The sequence below is a fragment of the Pan troglodytes genome, chromosome 15 (assembly GCF_028858775.2).
Source record: "Pan troglodytes isolate AG18354 chromosome 15, NHGRI_mPanTro3-v2.0_pri, whole genome shotgun sequence".
NCBI lineage: Eukaryota > Metazoa > Chordata > Mammalia > Primates > Hominidae > Pan > Pan troglodytes.
In genome coordinates, this window is record NC_072413.2 from 47,575,707 (window position 1) to 47,600,279 (window position 24,573).

The 24,573-nt window shown below is 42.9% G+C and overlaps 1 protein-coding gene and 1 pseudogene across 2 annotated transcripts; both read right to left on the bottom strand.

The window, feature by feature from the left end:
- Window positions 1–1,086: 1,086 nt before the first annotated feature.
- Window positions 1,087–16,516, bottom strand: RPS29 (ribosomal protein S29). 2 transcript variants are annotated; one of them, XM_003314312.6, is made up of 3 exons: window positions 16,361–16,516; window positions 16,026–16,125; window positions 1,087–7,936 (listed from the first exon to the last, which is right to left on the bottom strand). In XM_003314312.6, exons 1-3 carry the CDS (start codon window positions 16,420–16,422, stop codon window positions 7,895–7,897), a joined length of 204 nt encoding a protein of 67 aa, XP_003314360.1. In that variant the 5' UTR covers window positions 16,423–16,516; the 3' UTR covers window positions 1,087–7,894. The 2 variants fall into 2 exon arrangements, with proteins under 2 accessions (XP_003314360.1, XP_016781530.1); XM_016926041.2 differs by lacking the exon at window positions 1,087–7,936 and adding an exon at window positions 13,656–13,759.
- On the bottom strand, window positions 5,118–7,877 carry LOC740460 (large ribosomal subunit protein eL32-like; annotated as a pseudogene).
- Window positions 16,517–24,573: the final 8,057 nt, after the last annotated feature.

Genomic DNA, 24,573 nt, shown 5'->3' on the forward strand with positions numbered 1-24,573 from the left:
CTGCACATCCACTGTTCATAAATGATATTCCACCATAATGGCTCTTGAAAATACCTTCTTTTGGGCCAGGCGCGGTGGCTCACACCTATAATCCCAACACTTTGGGAGGCCTAGGCAGGCGGATCACCTGAGATCGGGAGTTTGAGACCAGCCTGACCAACGTGGTGAAACCCCATCTCTACTAAAAATACAAAATTAGCCGGGCATGGTGACGCATGCCTGTAATCCCAGCAACTCAGGAGGCTGAGGCAGGAGAATCGCTTGAACCTGGGAGGCAGAGGTTGCGGTGAGCCGAGATCGCACCATTGCACTCCAGTCTGGGCAATGAGCAAAACTCCATCTCAGAAAAAAAAAAAAGAAAAGAAAATACCTTCTTTCTCAGTCACGCCGTAAAGTGGTAAGTCAGCAGGCCCTGGTGGCTCAGACACTACACATTCCAAAGAAAGGCCTGTCTTCGGGAGGACTGGCCCTTGACCCACTCCAAGAAGATAACCTCTGGGCCCTTGGAATATCAAGCCTATTAAGAATGTTTTTCTATTGCTGAAGCCTTGGGTCATTTTGTATCAACGTGCGCTCTGAGGAGCAGTGTCTGAGGAGCTGAGGTCGGTGGGTGCTGCATGTCTATGTGACTGACCCCAATAAAAACCCTAAACACCAGGTTAGCTTCCCTGATTGACAACACTTTGCACATGCTGTCACACATCCTTGCTGGGGAAGTAGGCAGCGTCCGTGTGAGTCCACTGGAGAGGAAAACTGGAAGTTTCTACCCAATTTTTCCTGGATTCCACCCCATGTGCCTTTTCCCTTTGCTGATTTTAACCTGTATCCTTTCACTGTAATAAACCATATCAGTGAGTATAATAGTTTTTCTGAGTCCTTTGAGACCTTCTAGTAAATCACTGAGTCTGAGAGTAGTCTTAGGAACCCCTGGGATACCAATATACATTTTTTATTTTTGCTCTAAAACGCTCTAAATAAATGACTATGAGAACTGATCTTTCAACACTACAACTTCAGGCAAAGAGACACCAATTTACACAACAAAACAGAGACCATCACATAGAACAAAAGTGAATTGTGTTTGGATGAACTCAAAATGTTTATTTTGGGTACATGCACCAACTGAGTAGGAATAAAAGGAAACATCTTGAGAGACTTCATTCTGTGCAGATGAATGAGTACCATTTCCACGAGTTTAGCCTTTATTGTGCCCTAAAGAAGTTTTCCTGCACTGTAACTTTATTTTTAAGAGTAGTTTGAGTGCAAAACAATAATAATCCCCAGAAAAGGTGAAAATTGGTCAAGAAAATGGTACAGAAAGAATACACTTTGCAAAGAATGATGCCCTCAGAGTGCCCCAACCAACACTCCACCATTGGCAAGTTCAATAGACTTGTGTTTGTTGTGTGACATAGTGTGCACAGTATGTTTTCACATGCTTTGTGTTTTATAGTAAAGAATTTGACTGGCTTTTGTCTCTGGTTCCTAGGAGGCAGACTCAAAATAATTAGAATTCCCTAAGTAACAGGGATATCTTTGTTTTTCATGAGCCTCTTGGATCACACCTGAATTTGGGCTGGAAGATGAGATGACCCAAGATGGAGGCCAGTTACCAGCGAGAACAACCATGTGATTAGATAGCTGGTGCTTTGAGTCAGCCTGACCTCCAGAGTAAGGGGTAGGGTGGAGATTTAGTTCAATCACTTGGCCAATGATTCAATCAATTATACATATATAATGAAACCCCAATAAAAACGTTAGATACTGAAGCATGGCGAAGCATCCTGGTTGGTGAACATATCAATGTGTTAAGAGGGTGACACACCCCGATTCCACAATGCAGGACATGAAAGCTTCGCATCCAGGGCCCTCCTAGACCTTACTTTATGTGTCTCCCCATTGGCTGGTCCTAACTTGTATCCTTCATAATAAAACAATTGTAAATACAGCATCTCCCTGAGTAATGTGAGTCATTCTAGCAAATCGGCAAACCTGAAGGAAATCTTCAGAAACCCCTGGGTTTTATTGTTTTATTTTATTTTTATTTTTTATTGAGACCGAGTCTCACTCTGTTGCCCAGGCTAAAGTGCAGTGGCGCCATCTCAGCTCACTGCAACCTCTGCCTCCCAGGTTCAAGCGATTCTCGTGCCTCAGCCTCCCAAGTAGCTAGGATTACAGGCGACTGCCACCATGCCCGGCTAATTTTTGTATTTTTAGTAGATACGGGGTTCACGGTGTTGGCCAGGCTGCTCTCAAACTCCTAACCTCAGGTGATCCACCTGCCTTGGCCTCCCAATGTGCTCGGATTACAGGTGTGAGCCAACGCACCCAGCCAAACACCTAGATTTGTAGCCTATTTGACTGGTGACTCCCAAAGTGTGACTGGCATCAAAAGTGAGGACAACCTCGTTTGGGATCATGCCCTTTAACTTGTGGGGTCTTCTCTAACCCTAATTAGTGCAAGAATTGAAATTCATTATACCGGTTGAGGTCAGAATACTTTCAAATTATTGTAATTATTTTTATGAGCTTTTTTTCAAAGTTTAACTAGTATATTCTTCTTTTTGTGAAAATTACTCAAGTACCTTGTAGTGTCATAGAATAAATAATTTTTTCCGAAAACTTAATGGAATTTTTTCACTTAATAGCTTTTAACTCAGTGGTGGAATTTTCTGGAACAAATTAAAGTCATTAACAAGGAGCAAGTGTATTTAGAAAATCTATAATGAAGGACACAAATGACAAGTGGTCATTGTCATCACGCTTTGCTCCCCTGGCAATAAAGAAGCTATAGTACTCAGAAATCAGATAATGAAGTCTCCTGACCATGTAGAAAACTTTAAAGAAAATTGTGTTTAAAGAGATTTCCCTGGCCTGGCATGGTGGCTCACGCCTGCAGTCCTAGCATTTTGGGAGGCCAAGGCAGGTGGATCTCTTGAGCCCAGGAATTTAAGGCCAACCTGGGCAACATGGCAAAAGTTTATCTCACCAAAAATACAAAAATTAGCCATGCTGGTGATGCACGCCTGTGGTCCCAGATACTTGGGAGGCTGAGGTGGGAGGATTGCATTGAGCCCAGCAGGTTGAGGCTGCAGTAAGCCAAGATCACACGACTTCACTCCAGCCTGCATGACACAGTGAGACCCTGTCTCCAAAGAAAAAAACGAAGAAAGAAAGAAAGAAAGAAAGAAAGAAAGAAAGAAAGAAAGAAAGAAAGAAAGAAAGGGCAAGAGAAAGAGATTACCAAAAGAAAATACAAAAAATAAAAAAATAGGCTGGGCGTGGTGGCTCATGCCTGTAATCCCAGCACGTTGGGAGACCAAAGCAGACGGATCCTTGAGGTCAGGAGTTTGAGACCAGCCTGGCCAACATGACAAAACCCCATCTCCACTAAAAATATAAAAATTAGCTGGATGTAATGGTGCACACCTGTAATCCCAGCTACTCCGGAGGCTAAGGCAGGAGAGTCTCTTGAACCCAGGAGAGAGAGGCTGCAGTGAGCCAAGATGGCACCACTGCACTCCAGCCTGGACAACAGAGCTAGAATCAAAAAAAAAAAAAAAGAGAGAAAGGTGACTTCTCCCCAAGAGTCCTGACAACACCAACAATTAAACCACACTGGACAGAGGACTATTCAGAATTTCAGAAGCTATATTTGACAGAACTGGCCTAAGACAAAATTACACAATGGTAAAATTTGTCTCCTATATCCTTTTTACATTAGGTCAACACCCCTTGGATTTCTCAAGCATGTCAGCACTGTTGGAGTGGACCATCTTTATCTTTTGGCCTCAGTTCCAAATATGCATTAGTTTTTATAAACCCTATCTTTTTGTGGTTGTCTGAATATGTCATCTGTGCTAGAGGCTCACACTTAGTCTTCATGAATGTTAATAAGAGTTAATTACCATCAAAAGAAGAACAGATGCACAAGTGTCATCATGAAATGGGATGTGTGGGTGTGTGAAAAGAAAATCCAGGGTGAACCAGACTCAGTCTATGAAATTCAACTAAGTAGATTGCCAAGAGACAAGTTTCATTTCTTTTTATTTTAGTCTCTTGTTGATTTGTCTGTGCTGCCAGGAATGTTTATCACTCCATCAACTCGTCCTTTAATATGCGATCTTGTTATTATTTAGGAAATGAAACAAAAACCTCCTTTGGCATTAAAATAATGAGATATTACTCTTTATGGGCAACTGTTAGGGGTTTTAGTAACCCACATATCTTTGGTTCCCTGGGTAAAGGCTTATTGATTTTTCTAGCACTTGCTGTTAATGCTTGATATTTGGCAATGGAGTCTCAGTCTACACGAGGGAGCTGTTTACACGGTCAGCATAATTATTATTGGGTTGTAGAATGTACATGAAGCTACTGGTACTTACACTCTTACAACATTATTATTAAACTAAACCTTTTTTTTATTTCATTGCTGTTACAGTTAAGGTCATAAACACACCTATGGTGATCCCATTCGAACCTAGATTATATACAGTAAGAAGTTACAAAGTCAGCTCCCGAATATGGATCTGTCCTAAAATGTGTTCAGAGAGATCAGTGGGATCCTGCATTACTGGTGGCAGAACCACTGTAAGATACAAGCAGGAAAAAGGTGTGATTTTTCTCTTAACACCAGTCTCTTTCTCTCCCTACGTCTCCAGATACTTCACTCTCCTGCCTTTTTTCCAGACTTTAGTAATTCTAGCCATAGTCTCTATCAATGGAAATGCACTCCCTTTCCTATTTGTCAGTGATGTTATGTAAGTATTTCAAGGTTATCTGAATTAATCAAGGTTTTACAATAAACCTTTAGTGGCAGCCTGCTGGGTCTGGTGAGCTGACTCAGAGCAAAGCACTGGTAAGGAGGGGTCACCCACGAAGAAATTGGAAGGCCTGAGCAAAGAACAGAAATCGAGGAAGATGATCAGATGGTATATGTCCAAAGTGAAGGCAAGGTTGGTCATTTAGGCTTAGAGCACAGCTTCCTGAAATGTGTCCTTTGGACTCTTAGAACAGGGTCCACTTGAGGTCCACACCAGCCACTTCTAGAGCCAGAGACTTTGAGTCCTTGCCCCAAGATCAGTGGTTCTCAAACTATACAGGCAGTCAGGGATCTCTTTATCTTTTTTTTTTTTTTTTTTTGAGACGGAGTCTCGCTCTGTCGCCCAGGCTGGAGTGCAGCGGCCTGATCTCCGCTCACTGCAAGCTCCGCCTCCCGGGTTCATGCCATTCTCCTGCCTCAGCTTCCTGAGTAGCTGAGATTACAGGCACCCGCCACCATGCCTGGCTAATTTTTTTGTATTTTTAGTAAAGATGGGGTTTCAGTGCATTGGCCAGGCTGGTCTTTAACTCCTGACCTCAGGTGATCCACCCGCCTCAGCCTCCCAAACTGCTAGGATTACAGGCGTAAGCCACTGTGCCTGGCATCAGGGATCTCTTTCTAAGGGGCCTAATAGGAGAAATGAAGTGGGTGAGTGACAGAAGGAAGGGGAAGGCATTATGGTTCTACAGGCCTTCAATATTTCTGTCCCACAAACAAATAATGGGAATCCACCATTTATTTATAGCAGTCAGAAGGTCCAGTCTGGAATCTGCTCAAAGAATTTTCACCAAAGGAAGCCAGTTCTGGCTTCTCTAAATTATTTTCTGGCTGAGCACAGTGGCTCACCTCTGTGATCCCAACACTTTGGGAGACTAGGAAGGGAGGATTGCATGAGCCCAGGAGTTCCAGACCAGCCTGAGCAACATGGTGAGACTTCCATCTCTACAAAAAATTTTATAAAAATTAGCTGGGCATTGTGGTGCACACTTATGGTCCTAGCTACTTGGAGTCTGAGGTAGGAGGATTACTTGAGCCCAGGAGGTTGAGGTTGCAATAAGCCATGTTTGTGCCACTGAATGCCAGTCTGGGTGATAGAGCAAGGCCATGTCCAAAAAAATTAAAATAAATTCTAATTTAGCAAATTACTTTATGTTCAAGACATTAAATGATAATTACCTCATCTAGATTAAGCTTGTGACTTTCTGCCTCTATTCTTTTAAAATTCTAAAAGATAGAAGATACCTGGAACTAGCACACATAATCTAGGCTAATTTTTGGACCCTGTATAGCCTTGATTCCTACACACACATATACTCAGTCTATCTACAAACTGAGCCTTTTATGTTCTACATTAACCTTCCTGAGAAACAGCTAATAGTGCAGCCTTTTTTTTTTTAAGTGGTACAAACATGACTCATTGAAACCTGGACCTCTTGGGCTCAAGTTATCCTCTCATCTCAGCCTCCTGAGAAACTGGGACTACAGACATGCACCACCACGCCTGGCTAATTGTTTTTGGGTTTTTTTGTTTGTTTAATTTTGGTAGATAGGGGATCTCCTGATGTTGCCCAGGCTGGTCTGGAACTCCTGGCATCAAACCATCCTACTGCCTCAGCCTCCCAAAAGGCTAGGATTACAGGCATGAGCCACTGTGCCCGGCCTCTTTTTTTCAATTTTTGTCAATATTGAGGAAATTAAAACACTTTATTATACGCTTCTTAATCATACCACTAGAAGTGTTTTTTCTCTGCCTACCTAAAAACCCAAATCCCTAATACACCAATTACCATTAAAGATAGTTTTTAAGAACGATGTCCTAGCAGAGGTTATGCAAGCAGGCTGCTTTAAAACTGTTGAAGGCCAGGCGCAGTGGCTCATGCCTTGATTATGGTTTGTGGGCTCTGTGTCCCCACCCAAATCTCATCTTGAATTGTACTCGCATAATCCCCACATGTTGTGAGAGGGACCCGGTGGGAGATAACTGAATCATGGGAGCGGTTTCCCCCATACTTTCTCATGGTAGTGAATAAGTATCACGAGAACTGATGGTTTTATAAGGGATTTCTGCTTTCATGTCTTCCTCATTTCCTGCTTGCCGCTGCCATCTAAGAAGTGCCTTTTGCCTTCCACCATAATTGTGAGGCATCCCCAGCCACATGGAACTGTGAGTCCAATAAACCTATTTTTCTTCCCAGTCTTAGGTATGTCTTTATCAGCAGTGTGAAAATGAACTAATACAAGCCTGTAATCCCAGCACTTTGGGAAGCTGAGGTGGGAGGATCCCTTGAGGTCAGGAGTTTGAAACCAGCCTGGCCAACAGGATGAAACCCCATCTCTACAAAAATACAAAAATTAGTCAGGTGTGGTAGTGGGCACCTGTAATCCCAGCCACTTGGGAGGCTGAGACAGAAGAATCACTTGAACCTGGGAGGTGGAAGTTGCAGAGAGCTGAGCTTGCATCACTGCACTCCAGTCAGAGCAAGACTTCATCTCAAAAACAATACATAAATAAAATTTTTAAAAATAAAACTGTTGGGGGCATTAGCCACACGAACAACTGTCCAAAAGCCAGGGTCTCTGGTTTTTGTTGTTTTTGTTTTTACAGTTTTATTGGTTTTATTTAAACCCCAATAAAACAAACACATTCACTGTCTATTCACTTTCTGCACTGTGCAGGCTGGCATTGGCATTGGTGACTCTGATGACCACCTGGGCTGCTCTTTCCAAGATGGCTTTGCAGTTCTTGGAAGAAACATCATGAGTGATCTCAACACAGTAAGATTTGTTGCTCACCAGCAGTACTTCCAGCTCCTTAACGTTGTGGACCAGGAACTTCCAGAAGCCACTGGGCAGTATGTGCTTTGTCTTTTTGTTTCTCCCATAACCAATGTTGGGCATAGATCTGGCCCTCAAACCTTCTATGAACCCTGTTGTCAATACCTCTGTGTTTCCACCAGTTATCCTTAATTTTGACATATCAGTCTGACTGGTTCCCAGTGAACTTGGTGCTCTTTTTGATGATCTTGGGCTTCGCGAGCGGTCTCAGGATGGCCATGATGGAGGAGATGGGTGTCACCCCCATAGGCAGTGCCAAGGAAGACAGCTCAGGTCTTTCTGTAATGGTAAAAGAGGACCCATAAAAAGTGAAAAAGCAATGATGCCCAACCAAATTCAATAAATTTGTACTGCATGCCTGTCCTGTGAAACATGTTATGTCACTATCAGGATCTAGATTGAGTGGAATTAATTCAGAGAACACCAAAGATCACTCTAAATCATGTTTTAGAGAAACAGTTGAAATAATCAGAGATGGTTATATTGGAAATAAGAAGATTCTAGGAAAACATGAGAGCCTTCATGCCTAAATATTTAGCCCTTTTTTTTTTTTTCAGAGATTAGACTTGTTTCGTACAGGACAACACAGAATTAATATCAATGAGTAGCAGTCAAAATCAGTAGAATGAAATCATAGCAACCTAAGAAAAAACTTACTATCAAAGCAATCTAAAAATAGAATGAGCTGTTTTAGGAGGAGCAGAAGCCTCACTAGCAATATTGGTACCAGGGACATTATATACTGCAGTATCTGGATACTCAATCTCTAAATGAGTCTTAATCAGATACTGCTACAAATCAAATCATAAATCACATCACCCAAAGTCAAATGCTGCTAACATAATGACATGTTTCCTTCTGATTTTTTTCCCTGTGTACTTGTTTTTTAACATAATAAAATCGTAGCACATATACAATTTTTCACTTTTTATAAAAAAAATTTCTTTCGGCAATTTTGTAGACTACCAATATTTACCAAAGCTTTCACTTTTTTTTTTTTTTTTTTTTTTTGAGACAGGGTCTCACTCTGTCTCCCAGGCTGGAGTGCAGTGGCATGATCTCGATTCACTGCAACCTCCCTTTCCCCGGTTCAAGCGATTCTTGTGCCTCAGCCCCCCAAGTAGCTGGGATTACAGGCGCACACCACCATGCTCAACTAATTTTTGTATTTTTAACAGAGACGGGGTTTCACCATGTTGACTAGGCTGGTCTCAAACTCCTGGCCTTGTGATCCACCTGCCTCAGCCTCCTAAAGTGCTGGGATTACAGGCATGAGCCACCCCGCCCAGCCAGCTTTCACTTTTTGTTGAACATTTACAGTTTAGTGGTAAGAGCAGTTTTCAAGACATACTACCTGGTTGAATCTCTCTTACTAGCTATACAATCTTGGGAAAGTTACTTATTCATTGTGCCTCAGTCACCTCATTTGTAAAATGGGGACGGTACCTCAGGGAATTGTTGTTTTAAAGGAGATTCCATAGCCAAAATGTTTATGTCCCCCATAAAATCCACATAATGAAACCCTAGCCTGTGGGTTGTAGGAGGTGGGGCATTTTGGAAAGAGATTAGGTCATGAGAGGTCAACCCTCATGGGAGTAGTTCCCTTATAAAATAAGCCCAAGAAAGCTCATTTGCCCTATCCACCATGTAAGGACACAATGAGAAGGCACCATTTATGAGTCAGGAAACAGCTCTCACCAGACATGAAATCTACCAGCACCTTGATCTCGGACTTCCTAGCCTCCAGAACTGTGAGAAATAAATGTCTGTTATTTAAGCCACTCAGTCTACTGGATTTTGTTACAGTGGCCCAAAGACACTAAGACAGAATCCAAACCTAAGAATATATCCTCTGCCAGAGTGGTGGCTCACACATGTAGTCCTAGCATTTTGGGAGACCAAGGCAAGAGGATCACTTGAGGCCAGAAGTATAAGACCAACCTGGGCAACATTGCAAGACCCTGTCTCTACAATAAATTTTGAAAAAGAAAGAATAGATCCTCTATGTTCCAACGGTTGTTTGGGCCTCTCCTATAGCACCTACCATCTTTTGCCATCAACACTTATTGAGCTTTTACTAAGTAATTTAGTTCAATTCCCCAACAAATGAGGACCTATTAATCTACAAGGCATCTTGCTATGTGCTTGGTATGCATGTAAATATGAAAGGAAACATTTACTCCTGCCCTCAAGTAACTAAGTGATCTTTGGGAATAAGAGATGCATAGTCCTCTAACCATACAATAAGTGTGTTGTGGATATTAAGAGCATAGGCACTGATTTCAGACAGACCCAGTTCCAGTCGTTTTGTCTCTTTCTTTGGGAGACCTTGGGGAAATTACTTAATCTCTAAGCCTCAGTTTCCTTGGCTATGTAATGATGATAATACCTGCTGAAAAGTACTCTAAGACTGGAAAAAGGCAATGTGCATAAAGCACTTAGACCACCTATCCACAGCAGCCTTCCCACTCACTACCACCATGTATACACAGGGACAGGACTGTCTAGGGAGTGTTTCCCTTCCATTACCTAAGGCACTGCACGTCTCTTACAGAATTTATACCAGGCCATCACACTGGACCAGAGCCCAGCCCATCCAAGAGACTCTCATGACCAAATCAAACACATATCACACCCTTTTTGACCTAACTCACCACTACATATGTAAGCTTCTCTCATCATCTCCCAAACTTTTTTACATTTGCTTAGCTGACACAGCTTCTCATCCACTCTATCTGCAATACCAGCTCATCCCATTACCAATAAATCTTTTCTACATCCTCAACCTCATCTCCCAATATTCTTCCCACCTCCTTACCCAGACTGAAACCTGGCTCTTTCCTAGACACTTCCCCAACACCAACTTTATCATCACATACACCTGGGGTTCAGGGTTAGGAGCATAGGTGGATTTACTATGAAGCTTATGAAACTTAAACTCCAGTATCCCTAACTTCTACAAGCTCCTTCTAAGGCAAGTATACTAGGAATGTGTTCAATCACGTTTTCAAAAAATTGGCGGCCAGGAGCGATGGCTCATGCCTGTAATCCTAGCACTTTGGGAGGCTGACGTGGGTGGATCACCTGAGGTCAGGAGTTCAAAAGCAGCCTGGCCAACATGGTGAAACCCTGCCTCTACTAAAAATACAAAAAATCAGCCAGGCGTGGTGGCAGACCTGTACAGGCACACCTGTAATCCCAGCTACCTGGCAGGCTGAGGCAGGAGAATCGCTTGAACCCGAGAGGCAGAGGTTGCAGTGAGCTGAAATCATGCCACTGCACTCCAGCCTGGGTGACAGAGCAAGACTCCGTCTCAAAAGAAAAAAAAAAAAATGCTGGGTGCGGTGGCTCACGCCTGTAATCCCAGCACTTTGGGAGGCCAAGGTAGGCAGATCACCTGAGGTCTGGAGTTCGAGAACAGCCATTGGCCGGCATGGAGAAACCCCATCTCTACTAAAAATACAAAATGAGCCGGGCATGGTGGCGCATGCCTGTAATCCCAGCTACTCAGGAGGCTGAGGCAGGAGAATTGCTTGAACCTGGGAGGCGGAGGTTGCAGTGAGCCAAGATCAAGCCACTGCACTCCAGCCTGGGCAACATGAGCAAAACTCCATCTCAAAAAAAAAAGAAAAAAAAATTGGCAAAGATAGTTTAGCTGCCACCAGTTAAGATGCTCTTTCCATTCCAGCTTCCCTTCTGTCACACTTCCCCTCCTCTCAGATAAAACTGGGGTTACCAATTCTGTCTTAATCAAAGGCACACAATACAGTTGATCACTCACGTCACTGCTTAAAACAGATTCTACTTGGATGTCTAAGACAAGTCTCAAAGTCAACATGTCCAAATTGAACTTTCTATTCTTCCCAAACCTGGGAAGGCCTATCTCAACAGCAATTCTATCCTTCCAGTTGCTCAGGCCAAAATCCTTGGAGTCATTCTTAGACTGGGTCTCATTCTGTTGCCCAGAGTGCAGTGGCACAAGCCTCCCAAGTAGCTAGGCGTGCACATCCACACCCGGCTAATTTTCTCTTTTAAATTTTTGCTATTCTCCCGCCTAGGCCTCCCCAAGTGCTGGGAATACAGGAGTGAGCCACTACGCCCAGCCCCTAAGAGTCATTATCTACTCCTATCTCCCGTATCGGTTCCTTCAACAAACCTTGTCTCCCACAGTAAGGCTGGCTGTAGTGGTGCTCACCTGTAATCCCAACACTTTGAGAGACCAAGGCAGGCTGATCACTTGAACCCAGGAGTTCGAGACCAGCCTGGACAACAAACCCCGTCTCTACTAGAAACACAAAATATTATCCTGGCATGGTGGTGTACACCATGTCCCAGCTACTCAGAAGGCTGAAGTGGAAGGATAGCTTGAGCCCAAGAGGTTGAGGCTGCAGTGCGCCACTGCACTCCAGCTTGGGTGATAGAGCAAGATCCTGCCCCCCCAAAAAAAAAAAAAAAAACTTAGTGACTATCTCAACCACTCCCATCTATCCTAATGCAAGCAAATATCACTTGCCTAGACTATTGCAATAGCTTTATTTCTACCTCTGCCTCAGTGAAATGAACTTAAGTTCATTGCTGGGCACAGTAGTGCACAACTGTTGTCCCAGGTACTTGGGAGGCTGCAGGAGAATCAGTTGATCCCAAGAGTTCAGACTAACCTGGACAGCATAGTAATACCCCACCTCTACAAAAGTAAGTTTCCAAATGGATTCTCATCTCACAATATCTAACTATAACCTACAGGGCACTACAGACCCTGGCCAGCTTTCTCACTCTTCAGCCACAACTTTGCTATTTCTCTGATTCCATCCAGGCATTCTCTTCCCCACAGAATCTATGCTGTAACCTCTATTAAGTTCATAAGCCAAATTTAAGTATGGCTTTCTTCTCTGACCTCAACATCTAGCACATATACCTCTTTTAACCTGGTTTTCTTCAAATAATGCACATTATTATGTATTGCTGCTCTATCAGCATATAAATTCAATTGAGAAGTTTTCATTCACTACAGAATTCTGCATCTGGCATACAGAACTCAAGTATTTGCACAATTGTTATCCACAAGTGGTAGAACAGTACTTTCCAAACTTGGATTGCGAGGGGATCTTGTTCAAATGTACACCAATTCAGGAGGCACAGGGTATACCCTAACAACACATTTCTAATAGGCTTCCAGATGACAACGTGTCAAATCCCAAGAATTTTCACCTACCTTCATTTATTCCATCTCATGTCAGCCACCTGCATTACCAATGTTAAAGCAACCACACACTACACCTACACTTCACCTTTTACTGAGTCCAACTTGTACAACCCCTCCAAGTGCTCCCAACTGCTTTTCCCCACAAATACGCACATGCACACATGACATGCACAGATGACAGACCCTGTATCTATTCAAAAGTGTGTGAACATATATGTATATAAATTCCTTAAAACATTTTTTTCTTTAAAGAGACAAGGTCTCAGTATGTTGCCCAGGGTGGTCTCCTGGGCTCAAGCAATCCTTCCACTCTGACCTCCCAAAGTGCTGGGATTACAGGCCTGAACCTGCCAGGTTTTGTAAAGTATAAAAATAAAATTGGCATTTACCAGTTTACTGGCTGGTATGATTTTATGTTAACTCAGAGAAAATAAGCCATTGATACAAGTTTATTGAGAAGGTAATAAAATGTAAGTTTTTAAAAGATTTCTTGCCGGGTGCGGTGGCTCATGCCTGTAATCCCAGCGCTTTGGGGGCCCAAGGCGAGCAGATCACGAAGTCAAGAGATCGAGACCATCCTGGTCAACATGGTGAAACCCCCATCTCTACTAAAAAGAGAAGAATTAGCTGGGTTTGGAGGCTGAGGCAGGAGGCTTGAACCTAGGTTGCAGTGAGCCGAGATCGCGCCACTGCGCTCCAGCCTGGCGACAGAGGGGGACTCAGTCTCAAAAAAAAAAAAGAAAAAGATTTCTATAAACAATTAGCTATTCCAGTCACATTAGAACACTCATAAACTGAAGGGTTTTTTCAAATGTTTATTTTATATACAAAGAATTATCATGGTTTTTCATTGAGTAGATGCCCCGGATAATCCTCTGAAGGAAGAGCATTTAGTCCAACTGAAAAAAAAAAAGCAGATGATTTATTTCAAAATGCTTTAAATCTCTACTTGATTCTCACAAAAAAAATGCTCATTATAGAATGTTACGGAATTACAGAACTGGACCTTTGACCTATCCAAACCACACCAGATTCTACGTAGTTTAAATATTTACTGAATGCCTACTCCAGAATCAACCATGTTTTAGAACGATTTTTAGTAACGCTATCGCACTTCTTCCATCAAAGTAATGTTTCCCAAAACACTAGTAAATGATCTTTACCAAATGCACAGGATAGTTGTTCAGTAGGCAACTATAATTACACAGTTCATCATTTTTTTTTTTGAGAGAGAGTCTCGCTGTCTCCCGGACTGGAGTGCAATGGAGCCATCTCCACTCACTGCAACCTCAGCCTCCTGGGTTCAAGCGATTCTCCCACCTCAACCTCCTGAGTAGCTGAGACCACAGGCGCGGATCATCATACAAGGCTAATTTTTGTAGAAACAGGTTTTCGCCATGTTGGCAAGGCTTGTTGCGGAAACCCTGGGCTCAAGAAATCTGCCCACCTTGTCGGCCTCCCAAAGTGCTGGGATTTCAGGTGTGAGGCACCTCGCCTGGCCCAGTTCATCTAGGACACAGAGCTAGGGCGTGGGCCAAGGTCCATTTTCCTACGTATGATATACTACCTCTCAAATTAGGCGAACCTCCTCATTTTAACAAGAAGCATATACTGATGAAGTATTTGCTCAGGGCTGCCAAGCCTGAGTTTAAACGTACTTTCTCTGTCCCTGCTGCACTGCAGTATTCATATTAACAATTTACAACAGACAGGGCGCCGTGGCTCACGCCTGTAATCCCAGCACTCTGAGGGGTCAAGGCAGGCCGATCTCCTGAGGTCAGGACCTCAAGACCAGCTTGGCCAACATGGTGAAATCCCATCTCCACAAAATAATAAAAATAGGCCGGGCGTGGTGGCAGACGCCTGTAATCCCAGGTACTAGGGAGACTGACACAGGAGAATCGCTTGAATCCGGGAGCGGGAGGCTGCAGTGAGCTGAGATCACGCCACTGCACTCCAGCCTGGGAAACAGAGGGAGACCCAATTTCAAAAAAAAAAAAAAATTTTACATCATTATAGAACAGTACTATCCAATACAAAATAATTGATCAGAAAGCTGGTGATTTTTATCTCAAAGAGCCAATAATAAATTCGTTTTCACCTTAAAAAAAACCCAAACTACTATTTAAAAGATTTTTAGAAGCCAAAAGTTTCACACAGTCAAAAGTTTCATATAAACATTAGCTTGACTAAGATGATCAAGAGATAGAAGCACTAAATGGCAGACCATTGTTTGCTGAATCTTAACAATGTCTTTCTGGCCCCAAACTTTAAGTTCATTCCAGTGTATGACGCTTTCAAACATTTTGGGTTGGCCGGGCGCGGTGGCTCACGCCTGTAATCCCAGCACTTTGGGAGGCCGAAGCAGGCGGATCACGAGCTCAGCCTGACCAACATGGTAAAACCCCGTCTCTACTAAAAATAAAAAAATTAGCCGGACATGGTGACAGGCGCCTGTAATCCCAGCTATTCAGGAGGCTGAGGCAGGAGAATCGCTTGAACCGGGGAGGCGGAGGTTGCACTGAGCGGAGATCACGCCATTGCACTCCAGGTTGGGTGAGTGCGACTCCGACTCAAAAAAAAAAAACAAAAAACTTGGGGTCAGCGGTTAATACATATATTTGGTTAGAAAATATCTAGGTACAGCCGCGCGTGGTGGCAAGAGCCTTTAGTTCGAGCTACTCGGGACGCCAAGGCAAGAGGATCGCCTGAGACCAGGAGGAGTTCGAGGCTGCAGTGAGCCGTAACAACGCCACTGCACTTCAACCTGGGCGACAGAGGGAGACCCTATCTCTAAAAAAAAAAAAAAGAGAATAGGTACTTACAAGATTGATAAATGAAACAAATGTAAAACAATTTTAGTGGCTTCTCTAAAGTGAATTTCACCAAACACAATACACGGCACCTAAAACTGGCTAAGCTATCTAGGTAAAAAAGGGAGTAGGAAAGACTGAGTCCTTCACCTTCTCCATTCTATTAATTTGATTGCCCAAACCATCAACACTGTCACCAGCTACCAACTAAAAAAAGAGGAAAAGCTCTTGGTCGAATGCTCAGAATTACCACTCCAGGGAAGATCTGTCCGTTTGTCTTTCGCGGAAAATATAAAGAACCCCCACAACCTTCTCTGCCCAAACAACATGGAGTACGCCTGCAGACGCCTACCTTAATGAAACCGATATCCTTCGCGTACTGACGGAAACACTGGCGGCACATATTGAGGCCATATTTCCGGATCAGACCGTGCCGGTTTGAACAGACGCGACTGTAAGAAAAGAGATAGCGGTTTTGCAGGTCATAGAAATTACAAGACTCCGCACTCAGACGGCTACTACCCGCATCCCGGGACTCCCAAGCCCCAGTACAGGCCTGTAATGGCGGCACCAGCGACTCCCAGTCGGCGTGCTCCCTCGTGCCGCCCGTGGCCTCCTCTACTTGAGATTTTAAGCAGCCTGGCGCTCCACGGCAACGCTTCCCCAAAATCACAAACTATTTCTCACCAAGAGCGAGAACCCTGGCCGAATTTTCGCGGGTGACTCCAGTACAGCTGCTGGTGACCCATCTTGCTCTCAGCAGTGCAACGAGGTAAAAGGAAGAAGCTGGCCCACGCATGCGCTCTTCAAATTTTTGAGACAGTTTACCCAGAATGCAGTGCCCAAAGGAAACGCGTGCGCAGTGTGGTCAGGTTGTTTCGCTGGGTGAGTAAAATGAAATCTTAGAGGCGTTGTGGGCTGGCCCAGTTGATGACGTCACCATACCACAGCTTCTAGTGCTATTCTGCGCCGGTATCCGACCGCCGGGCGCGGTGGCGCGTGCCTGTAGTCCCAGCTACTCGGGAGGCTGAGGCTGGAGGATCGCTTGAGTCCAGGAGTTCTGGGCTGTAGTGCGCTATGCCGATCGGGTGTCCGCACTAAGTTCGGCATCAATATGGTGACCTCCCGGGAGCGGGGGACCACCAGGTTGCCTAAGGAGGGGTGAACCGGCCCAGGTCGGAAACGGAGCAGGTCAAAACTCCCGTGCTGATCAGTAGTGGGATCGCGCCTGTGAATAGCCACTGCACTCCAGCCTGGGCAACATAGCGAGACCCCGTCTCTTTTGAACAATAAATACGTTAATTTTGGACTCTCAAGAGATGAATATTCTCATAGTCTTTTTTATTGATTAAACCTTTTACTTTCTTTTAATTAAAACGTTACACTTGGGAAAGGAGTTTTTCCTCGACTCACCAGTGACACCTACTGGAATAAATTTACAAAACAACTTAAAATCAGCTGTAATGATCACGAGTCAACGGTAGGGTTTGCTTTTATTTTGTTAAAGAGAGTACGTTTTCAAATTTATTTTTTTGACACACTCCTCCAAGAAATACACCTACACCATTCCAAAAAAAAATGAGATTCTTTGGCATTTAGTGTATTTGATTCTTAAATGTAATTGGCTGAATGTAAAGTAATAAGTAATGTGCAGTGTATGTTGCTTTGACCAGATAATTTGGGGACAAAACAAGTAATGAAAAGCAAATGCAAAAATGCAAAAAACCAATGTCAATAAACGAATTTCTGCTGAAAGATACCTACATTCCATATGGTCATTTATAATGCCTCCAGATAAAACTGCTCTGAAATCAAAGCTTTAACTAGATTTATAAAATGTAGCACAGGGTGCAACAATTCCAGAAACTTTTACATATAAACTTTTATAAATTGAAATACAACACTTCTTTAAGGTATGTTAGGGTTCTAGTGGGGTCCCCCTACCCAATCATTAAGTTAGGCATTGTATTATATGATTAAGGAAGGAGGGGAGTCAGAGATTTGTAAACTACATATAACTTGCTCCTTGCCCTCAAAATTTTCTAATCTAATCTGTGGAAAACAGGATTATCTCCAAGACTTCAACATACAACGTTTGTGCACCAACAACATATGTACAGCTAAGGAAAATATTCTGTATTAAATCATGGGTGTGCTCATGAAGTACGAAAGGAGCCAAGAGGAGAAATTAATTCCAGTTCGAGGTACATTTGAGAGACCTTTGAGGTAGACCTTGAAGAATGGGATTTCTACAGGCAGCACTTGACAGAAGGGAATGCCTGGTGAAAGGAAACGCTTGAGCCAAGGTAAGGTGAACAACTTTGTGTAACTAGAATAGAAGATGCACAAAAGGCCTAGTGATAGGAATGAAAAGGTATTTTATTTTAAAGCCTCATTGGGCAAGATCCAATGTCAAGCTTTTACAACTTTCCTATAATTTATATCAGTCACTAATGTGTGGTTTCCAAAAGCCATTTGCCTCTCAAAAGCTAATCTAACATTTGTCCACACTTTCTTAGGCCTCTTCTAGTTGGTCTCCACAATATTTAAAACATTACAGTGGTTCTGAGATCAATTCCATTAATATTTTTAGTACTCTGATATATAAGCCTTTGGGCCTAAAGAAGTGAATTCATTTAGGAGAGAAAAAAAGACAAATGAGAAGCAATTAGTTGCACTTCAACAATCTTAATCTGAATACTTAAGTATTCTTAATACTTATTCTAGTCTATACATTATTCTCTTTGATAGAGATATTGCAAAAGTGCAGCTAAGAAGTCGTACTTCCTTTCAGTTTTAAGATAATGTGACACCATCTATCCCAAACCATGAAATTATCCATTTCTTTTTCAACAAACTGAGAACACAGCTTTAAAAGTTCATTTTAACTCGGTGTTTATCAAGAGCTTTTATGTTTTGTTTTGTTTTGTTTCCTTTTTTTTTTTTTGAGACGGAGTCTCACTCTGTCGCCCAGGCTGGAGTGCAATGGCACCATCTTGGCTAACTGCAACCTGCACCTCCTGGGTTCAAGGGATTCTCCTGCCTCAGCCTCCCGAGTTGCTGAAATTACAGTCACGTGCCACCACACCCGTCTAATTTTTTACATTTTTGGTAGAGATGGGGTTTCACCATGTTGGCTAGGCTGGTCTCGAAGTCCTGACCTCGAGTAATCCACCCACCTCAGCCTCCCAAACTGCTGGGATTACAGGAGTGAGCCACCACGCCCGGCCTAAGAGCTTTTATCTTAATCCTGTAATCTTCTTACAGTTTCTGAGTCCTTTTTTTTTTTTTTTTTTTTTTTTTGAGACGGAGTCTGGAGTCTCGCTCTGTGACCCAGGCTGGAGTGTAGTGGTGCGATCTCGGCCCACTGCAAGCTCCGCCTCCCGGGTTCACGCCATTCTCCTGCCTCAGCCTCCCGAGTAGCTGGGACTACAGCGCCCGCCACCATGCCCGGCTAATTTCTTTTTGTATTTTTAGTAGAGACAGGGTTTCACCCTGTTAGCCAGGATGGTCTCGATCTCCTGACCTCATGATCCGCCCGCCTCGACCTCCCAAAGTGCTGGGATTACAGGCGTGAGCCATCTTAGTTCTCTTTTATACATGGGTTTGAAATGCTTCTTCTTTTAGAACACATTTTCCTTTAATAGGATATTTATTGGGTTTGGGTTCTTTGTTTTTTAAAAAATGTACAATGAAGTGCAAAGAAAAAGAAAAAAAAAGTGCCATAATGTCCTTGCCCAGATAACCCTACTAATATTTTTCTTTTGAAAAACTAAAAGTAATATACATGTAAGATCGAAGCATTCTAACACTGCAGTGTATAGATCTTATTTTTAAGTACATTGGAATAATATGCATGTTAGGACACTATTATTCAAGATGTCTTTAATTTTCTTTCTCAAATTATTCTTACAGTCTTCTGTGATCATCCATCCAGAATTTAATCATTTAAAAACCTTCATCTTAGGCGTATACACTGCTGATGGGAATGTAAATTACTTCAGCACTGTGGAAAGCAGTTTGGTGATTTCTTAAAGAATTTAAAACAGAACTGTCATTTGACCAGCAATCCCATTACTGGATATATACCCAAAAGAATATAAATCATTCTACAGTAAAGGCAAATGCATATGTATGTTCATCGCAGCACTATTCACAATAGCAAACACACTGAATCAACCTAAATAGCAATTTTTTAAGCAACAGTAGACTGGATAAAGAAAATGTAGTACATATACACTATGGAATGCTACACAGCCACAGAAAAGAACAAGATCATGTCCTGTGCAACAGCATGGATGGAGCTGGAGGCCATTATCCTAAACAAACTAACACAGGAACAGAAAACCAAACACCACGTTCTCACTTATAAGTGAGAGCTAAACATTGAATACACATGGACCCAAAGAAAGTAATAGACAGCAGGGCCTACTTGAGGGTAGAGGGTGGGAGGAGGGTGAGGATTCGAAAAGTACCTATTAGGTACTAAGCTTATTACCTGGGTGATGAAATAATAACCCCTGTGACACACAATTTATCTATAGAACCAACCTGTACATGTTTCCTTGAAACTAAAAGTTTTTTTAAAAACACCTGGCCAGGCATGGTGGCTCACGCCTGTAATCCCAGCACTTTGGGAGGCTGAGGCAGGCGGATCACAAGGTCAGGAGTTCGAGACCAACCTGGCCAATATGGTGAAACCCGGTCTCCACTAAAAATACAAAAATTAGCCAGGCATGGTGGCGGGCGCCTGTAGTCCCAGCTACTCTGAAGGCTGAGGCAGGAGAATCGCTTAAACCCAGGAGGCAGAGCTTGCAGTGAGCCGAGATTGCGCCACTGCACTCTGGCCTGGGCAACAGAGTGAGATTCCGTCTCAAAAAAAAACAAAAAACAAAAAAACCTGCATCGCTCTTGAGTTACTTTCAATTTTGGAACCTTTGGGAATAGAATCATACTTTTCCTCTAAACTTCACAAAACCTATTTTACCATAGACAGAGTCTAAAATACATGTTTTGCATGTTTGGTTATTACAATATGCACACTTCAGTATCATGCCCCGGTTTTTTCCAGTTGGTTAGAATTAGGTCTTTTTTTTTTTTCTCTCTTTTTGAGATGGAGTCTCACTCTGTCACCCAGGCTGGAGTGCAGTAGGGCCATCTCGGCTCACTGCAACCTCCACCTCCCAGGCTTAAGCGATTCTCCTGCCTCAGTCTCCTGGGTAGCTGAGATCACAGGCGTGTGCCACCACTCCCGGCTAATTTTTGTGTTTTTAGTAAAGACGGGGTTTTGCCATGTTGGCCAGGCTGGTCTCGAACTTCTGGCCTCTAGTGATCTTCCCCCTCAGCCTCCCAAAGTGCTGGGATTACAGGCATCAGCCACCACGCCCAACCAGAATTAGGTCTTTATTAATAATTATTAACCCTTCAAAAAAGCCCAGTTGTTCAATAGTGTTATGTGTTTGTCCATATCGATTTTAGCAAATATTAATATTTTAATTAACTGTACATATTATATTTTAAAGTAAAACATACATACTTCAGGAAAGGGGACTCAGAAAAAGGAAAAAAATACATACATACATGCATACATTAAATATATTATCAAAAGTAAGTCTTTCTCCAACCCTAGACCCCTATTTTCCCAGTCTCCCTGTCCAAACCAACAAGTTAGCAGTTTTTAGAGGTTTTCTGTTTGTTTGTTTGTTTGTTTGTTTGTTTGTTTGTTTTCACAGAGTCTCACTCTGTTGCCCAGGCTGGAGGGCAATGGTGCAGTGCAATCTCAATCTCAGCTCAGGGCAACCTCCACCTCCCGGCTCAAGCGATTCTCCTGCCTCAGCCTCCCAAGTAGCTGGGATTACAGGCGCATGTCACCACACCCAGCTAATTTTTGTATTTTTAGTAGACACGGAGTTTCACCATGTTGGCCAGGCTGGTCTTGAACTCCTGACCTCAGGTAATCCACCCGCCTCAGCCTCCCAAAGTGCTAGGATTACAGGGATGAGCCACCATGCCTGGCCCAATTTGATTTTTTTTTTTTTTTTTTTTTTTTTTTGAGATGGAGTCTTGCTCTGTCAGCCAGGATGGAGTGCAGTGGCGTGATCTCGGCTCACTGCAACCTCTGCTTCCCGGGTTCAAACGATTCACCTACCTCAGCCTCCCGAGTAGCTGGGATTACAGGCGCCCACCACCATGGCTGGCTCATTTTTTGTGTTTTTAGTAGAGACAGGGTTTCACCGTGTTAGCCAGGATGGTCTCGATATCCTGACCTCATGATCCGCCTGCCTCGGCCTCCCAAAGTGCTGGGATTGCAGGCATGAGCCACCACGCCTGGCCCCAGTTTGATTTTTTAAAGTCCACTTAGCAAGATTCAATTTGATTTTCTGATGAGACAGAGCGTATTTTCCTATGTTTATAAGCCAGACGTATATCTTTATCTGGGAATTTTTTTGAGTCCACAGCCCAATTTTTTTAATCCATTGGTAAGCTAGTTTATATATTTATAAATACTTATGTATAAGGAAATACACCTTTGACCTTCATATAAGATGCAAAGTTATTTTCTTTGCCACCATCCCAGATTCTTACTTATTTTTTAAATTTGTTTATGGTATATTTTTCCATGCAAAAAGTTTTTTTTTTAATTTTTTATTTTTGGCTAGTCAAGTGAAGCAGTGGGAGTGGAGAAGGAACAAATAAATCTGTAACTGGTTGTAATTAATTAGTTGTAAACTCCACTGCACTCGGACCAGCACCATGCAAAAAGTTTTAAAGTCTATGTTTTTGGTTTTTTTTTTTGAGACGGAGTTTCACTCTTGTTGCCCAGGCTGAAGTGCAGTGGCGTGATCTTGCCTCACCTCAACCTCTGTCTCCCGGGTTCAAGCGATTCTCCTGCCTCAGCCTCCCGAGTAGCTGGGATTACAGGCATGCGCCACCACCCCCAGCTAATTTTGTATTTTTAGTAGAGACGGGGTTTCTCCATGTTGGTCAGGCTGGTCTTGAAGCCCCGCCGGCCAAAAGTCTATGTATTAAAATTAACTTGCCGGGCGCAGTGGCTCACACCTGTAATCCCAGCACTTTGGGAGGCCGAGACGCGTGGGTCACCTGAGGTCGGGAGTTCGAGACCACCCTGACCAACATGGAGAAACCACGTGTCTACGAAAAACACAAAATTAGCCCGGCGTGGTGGTGCATGCCTGTAATCCCAGCTACTCAGGAGGCTGAGACAGGAGAATCGTTTGAACCCAGGAGGCGGAGGTTGCAGTGAGCCGAGATTGCGCCACTGCACTCCAGCCTGGGCAGCAAGAGCGAAACCGCATCTCAAAAAAAAAAAATTAAAATTAACTTGTCACACTACTGCCTTTAGGTTTTGCATCAAAATTCTTTAAAGGTTACATGTGTTTTCCTGTGATATTTTTAAAGTTTTTATTTAAATCTTGAAACCACCTAAAATTTATGTCACTGTTCCCCAGGAATGAGGGAGAAATTCAGCTTTTTTCCCCTCCCAAATGGCTACTTATCCCAACACAAGCCGTATTAATTGCATGTAAGGCTGCTGTATTCTAGCACAATGCATGCTTTCAGAAATATTTGCTAAATGAATAAATGAAAAGCAGTATTTGTTTATTCTTTCTACAAATATGCATTGAGTACCGACTGCATATAACCACTATGCTAGGCTTTGCATATAACAGTAATGACTCAGAAGCCAGGAAGCATATCATCTAGCGGTGAAGATAAGCATTAAATAAGTAATCATATAGCAATATTTTGAACAGGATAAAATTCCTCTTACGGTCAACACTCAAATGTGCTGGATAAAATATGACATTTTGGCCGGGCGCAGTGGCTCATGCCTGTAATCCCAGCACTTTGGGAGGCCAAGGTAGGTGGATCACCTGAGGTTAGGAGTTTGAGACCAGCCTGACTAACATGGTGAAACTCCGTCTCTGCTAAAAATACAAAAGTTAGCCAGGTGTAGTGTAATCCCAGCTACTCAGGAGGCTGAGGCAGGAGAATCGCTTGAACCTGGGAAGTGGAAGTTGCAATGAGCCGAGATCATGGCATCGCACTCCAGCCTGGGCGACAGAGCAAGACTCTGTCTCAAAAAAAAAAAAAAAAAGACGTTTTAAAATGCAGAGGTGAGCTCACAAGAAAGGGGTATACTGGGGGCAGGTGCTAAGTGGGAACTGAAAAAACAGAGGCTGTCCTGGGGCAATCTGTCCTCCTAAGTAATATTACATATAAACTGGATTCCAAAGGGAGCAAGAGACAAGCCTTTGGGCAACTGTATTTAATCAAATTGTGATGAGTAGAAATCCATGAAGGTTTTTGGGAGAAATTAAATACAGCATCTGAGACTTGAGTTCTAGTCCTGTTTATTCTAACATTGACTGTCTATGAGGTCATGGTCAAATAGTGTACCTTTACTCTTAATTCCATTCCCTCTTGTGCAAAATGACAGAATTGAAGTAAAATATCTATAAACGACATTTCAGCTCTAAAACTTGAGGATTCTATGATAGGATATCCCTCTACAAATTTAATTTGGCTGCAGTATGGATGGTAGATTATCACAACAGCCTCCTAACTGATACATCTGCTTTCAGGCTTGCTCTACCTCCAAAATCATCTTTTTACTGACCACAAGAACCTTTCCTGATCAGGTCTGAATTTTATCCCGCTTAAAATTTTTCAAAGGTTTTCCAGAACTTTCAGAGCCTGGGGGACAGGGTGTGAACCTGTCTCAAAAAAAAAAAAAAAAATCCTAAGTGTTAAATGAATGAATAAATGTATTGAAGCAAGAAGACCTGGTAAATTTAGCAACAGCTCTGTAGCAAAGTAATGCAGCTCTGAATTGATACGGCAGTGCTAAGAATGGAAAGGTGGTCATTCATTAGTAA

What these genes read in the sequence shown, in the direction of transcription:
- RPS29 (XM_003314312.6), bottom strand. Translation starts at nt 16,422, where the DNA reads ATGGGTCACCAGCAGCTGTACTGGAGTCACCCGCGAAAATTCGGCCAG. An exon ending in GGCCAGGGTTCTCGCTCTTG is followed by an intron (nt 16,126 to 16,360) that starts GTGAGAAATAGT and finishes CTTTTCTTACAG; the next exon opens with TCGCGTCTGTTCAAACCGGC. An exon ending in AGGATATCGGTTTCATTAAG is followed by an intron (nt 7,937 to 16,025) that starts GTAGGCGTCTGC and finishes TTACCATTACAG; the next exon opens with AAAGACCTGAGCTGTCTTCC.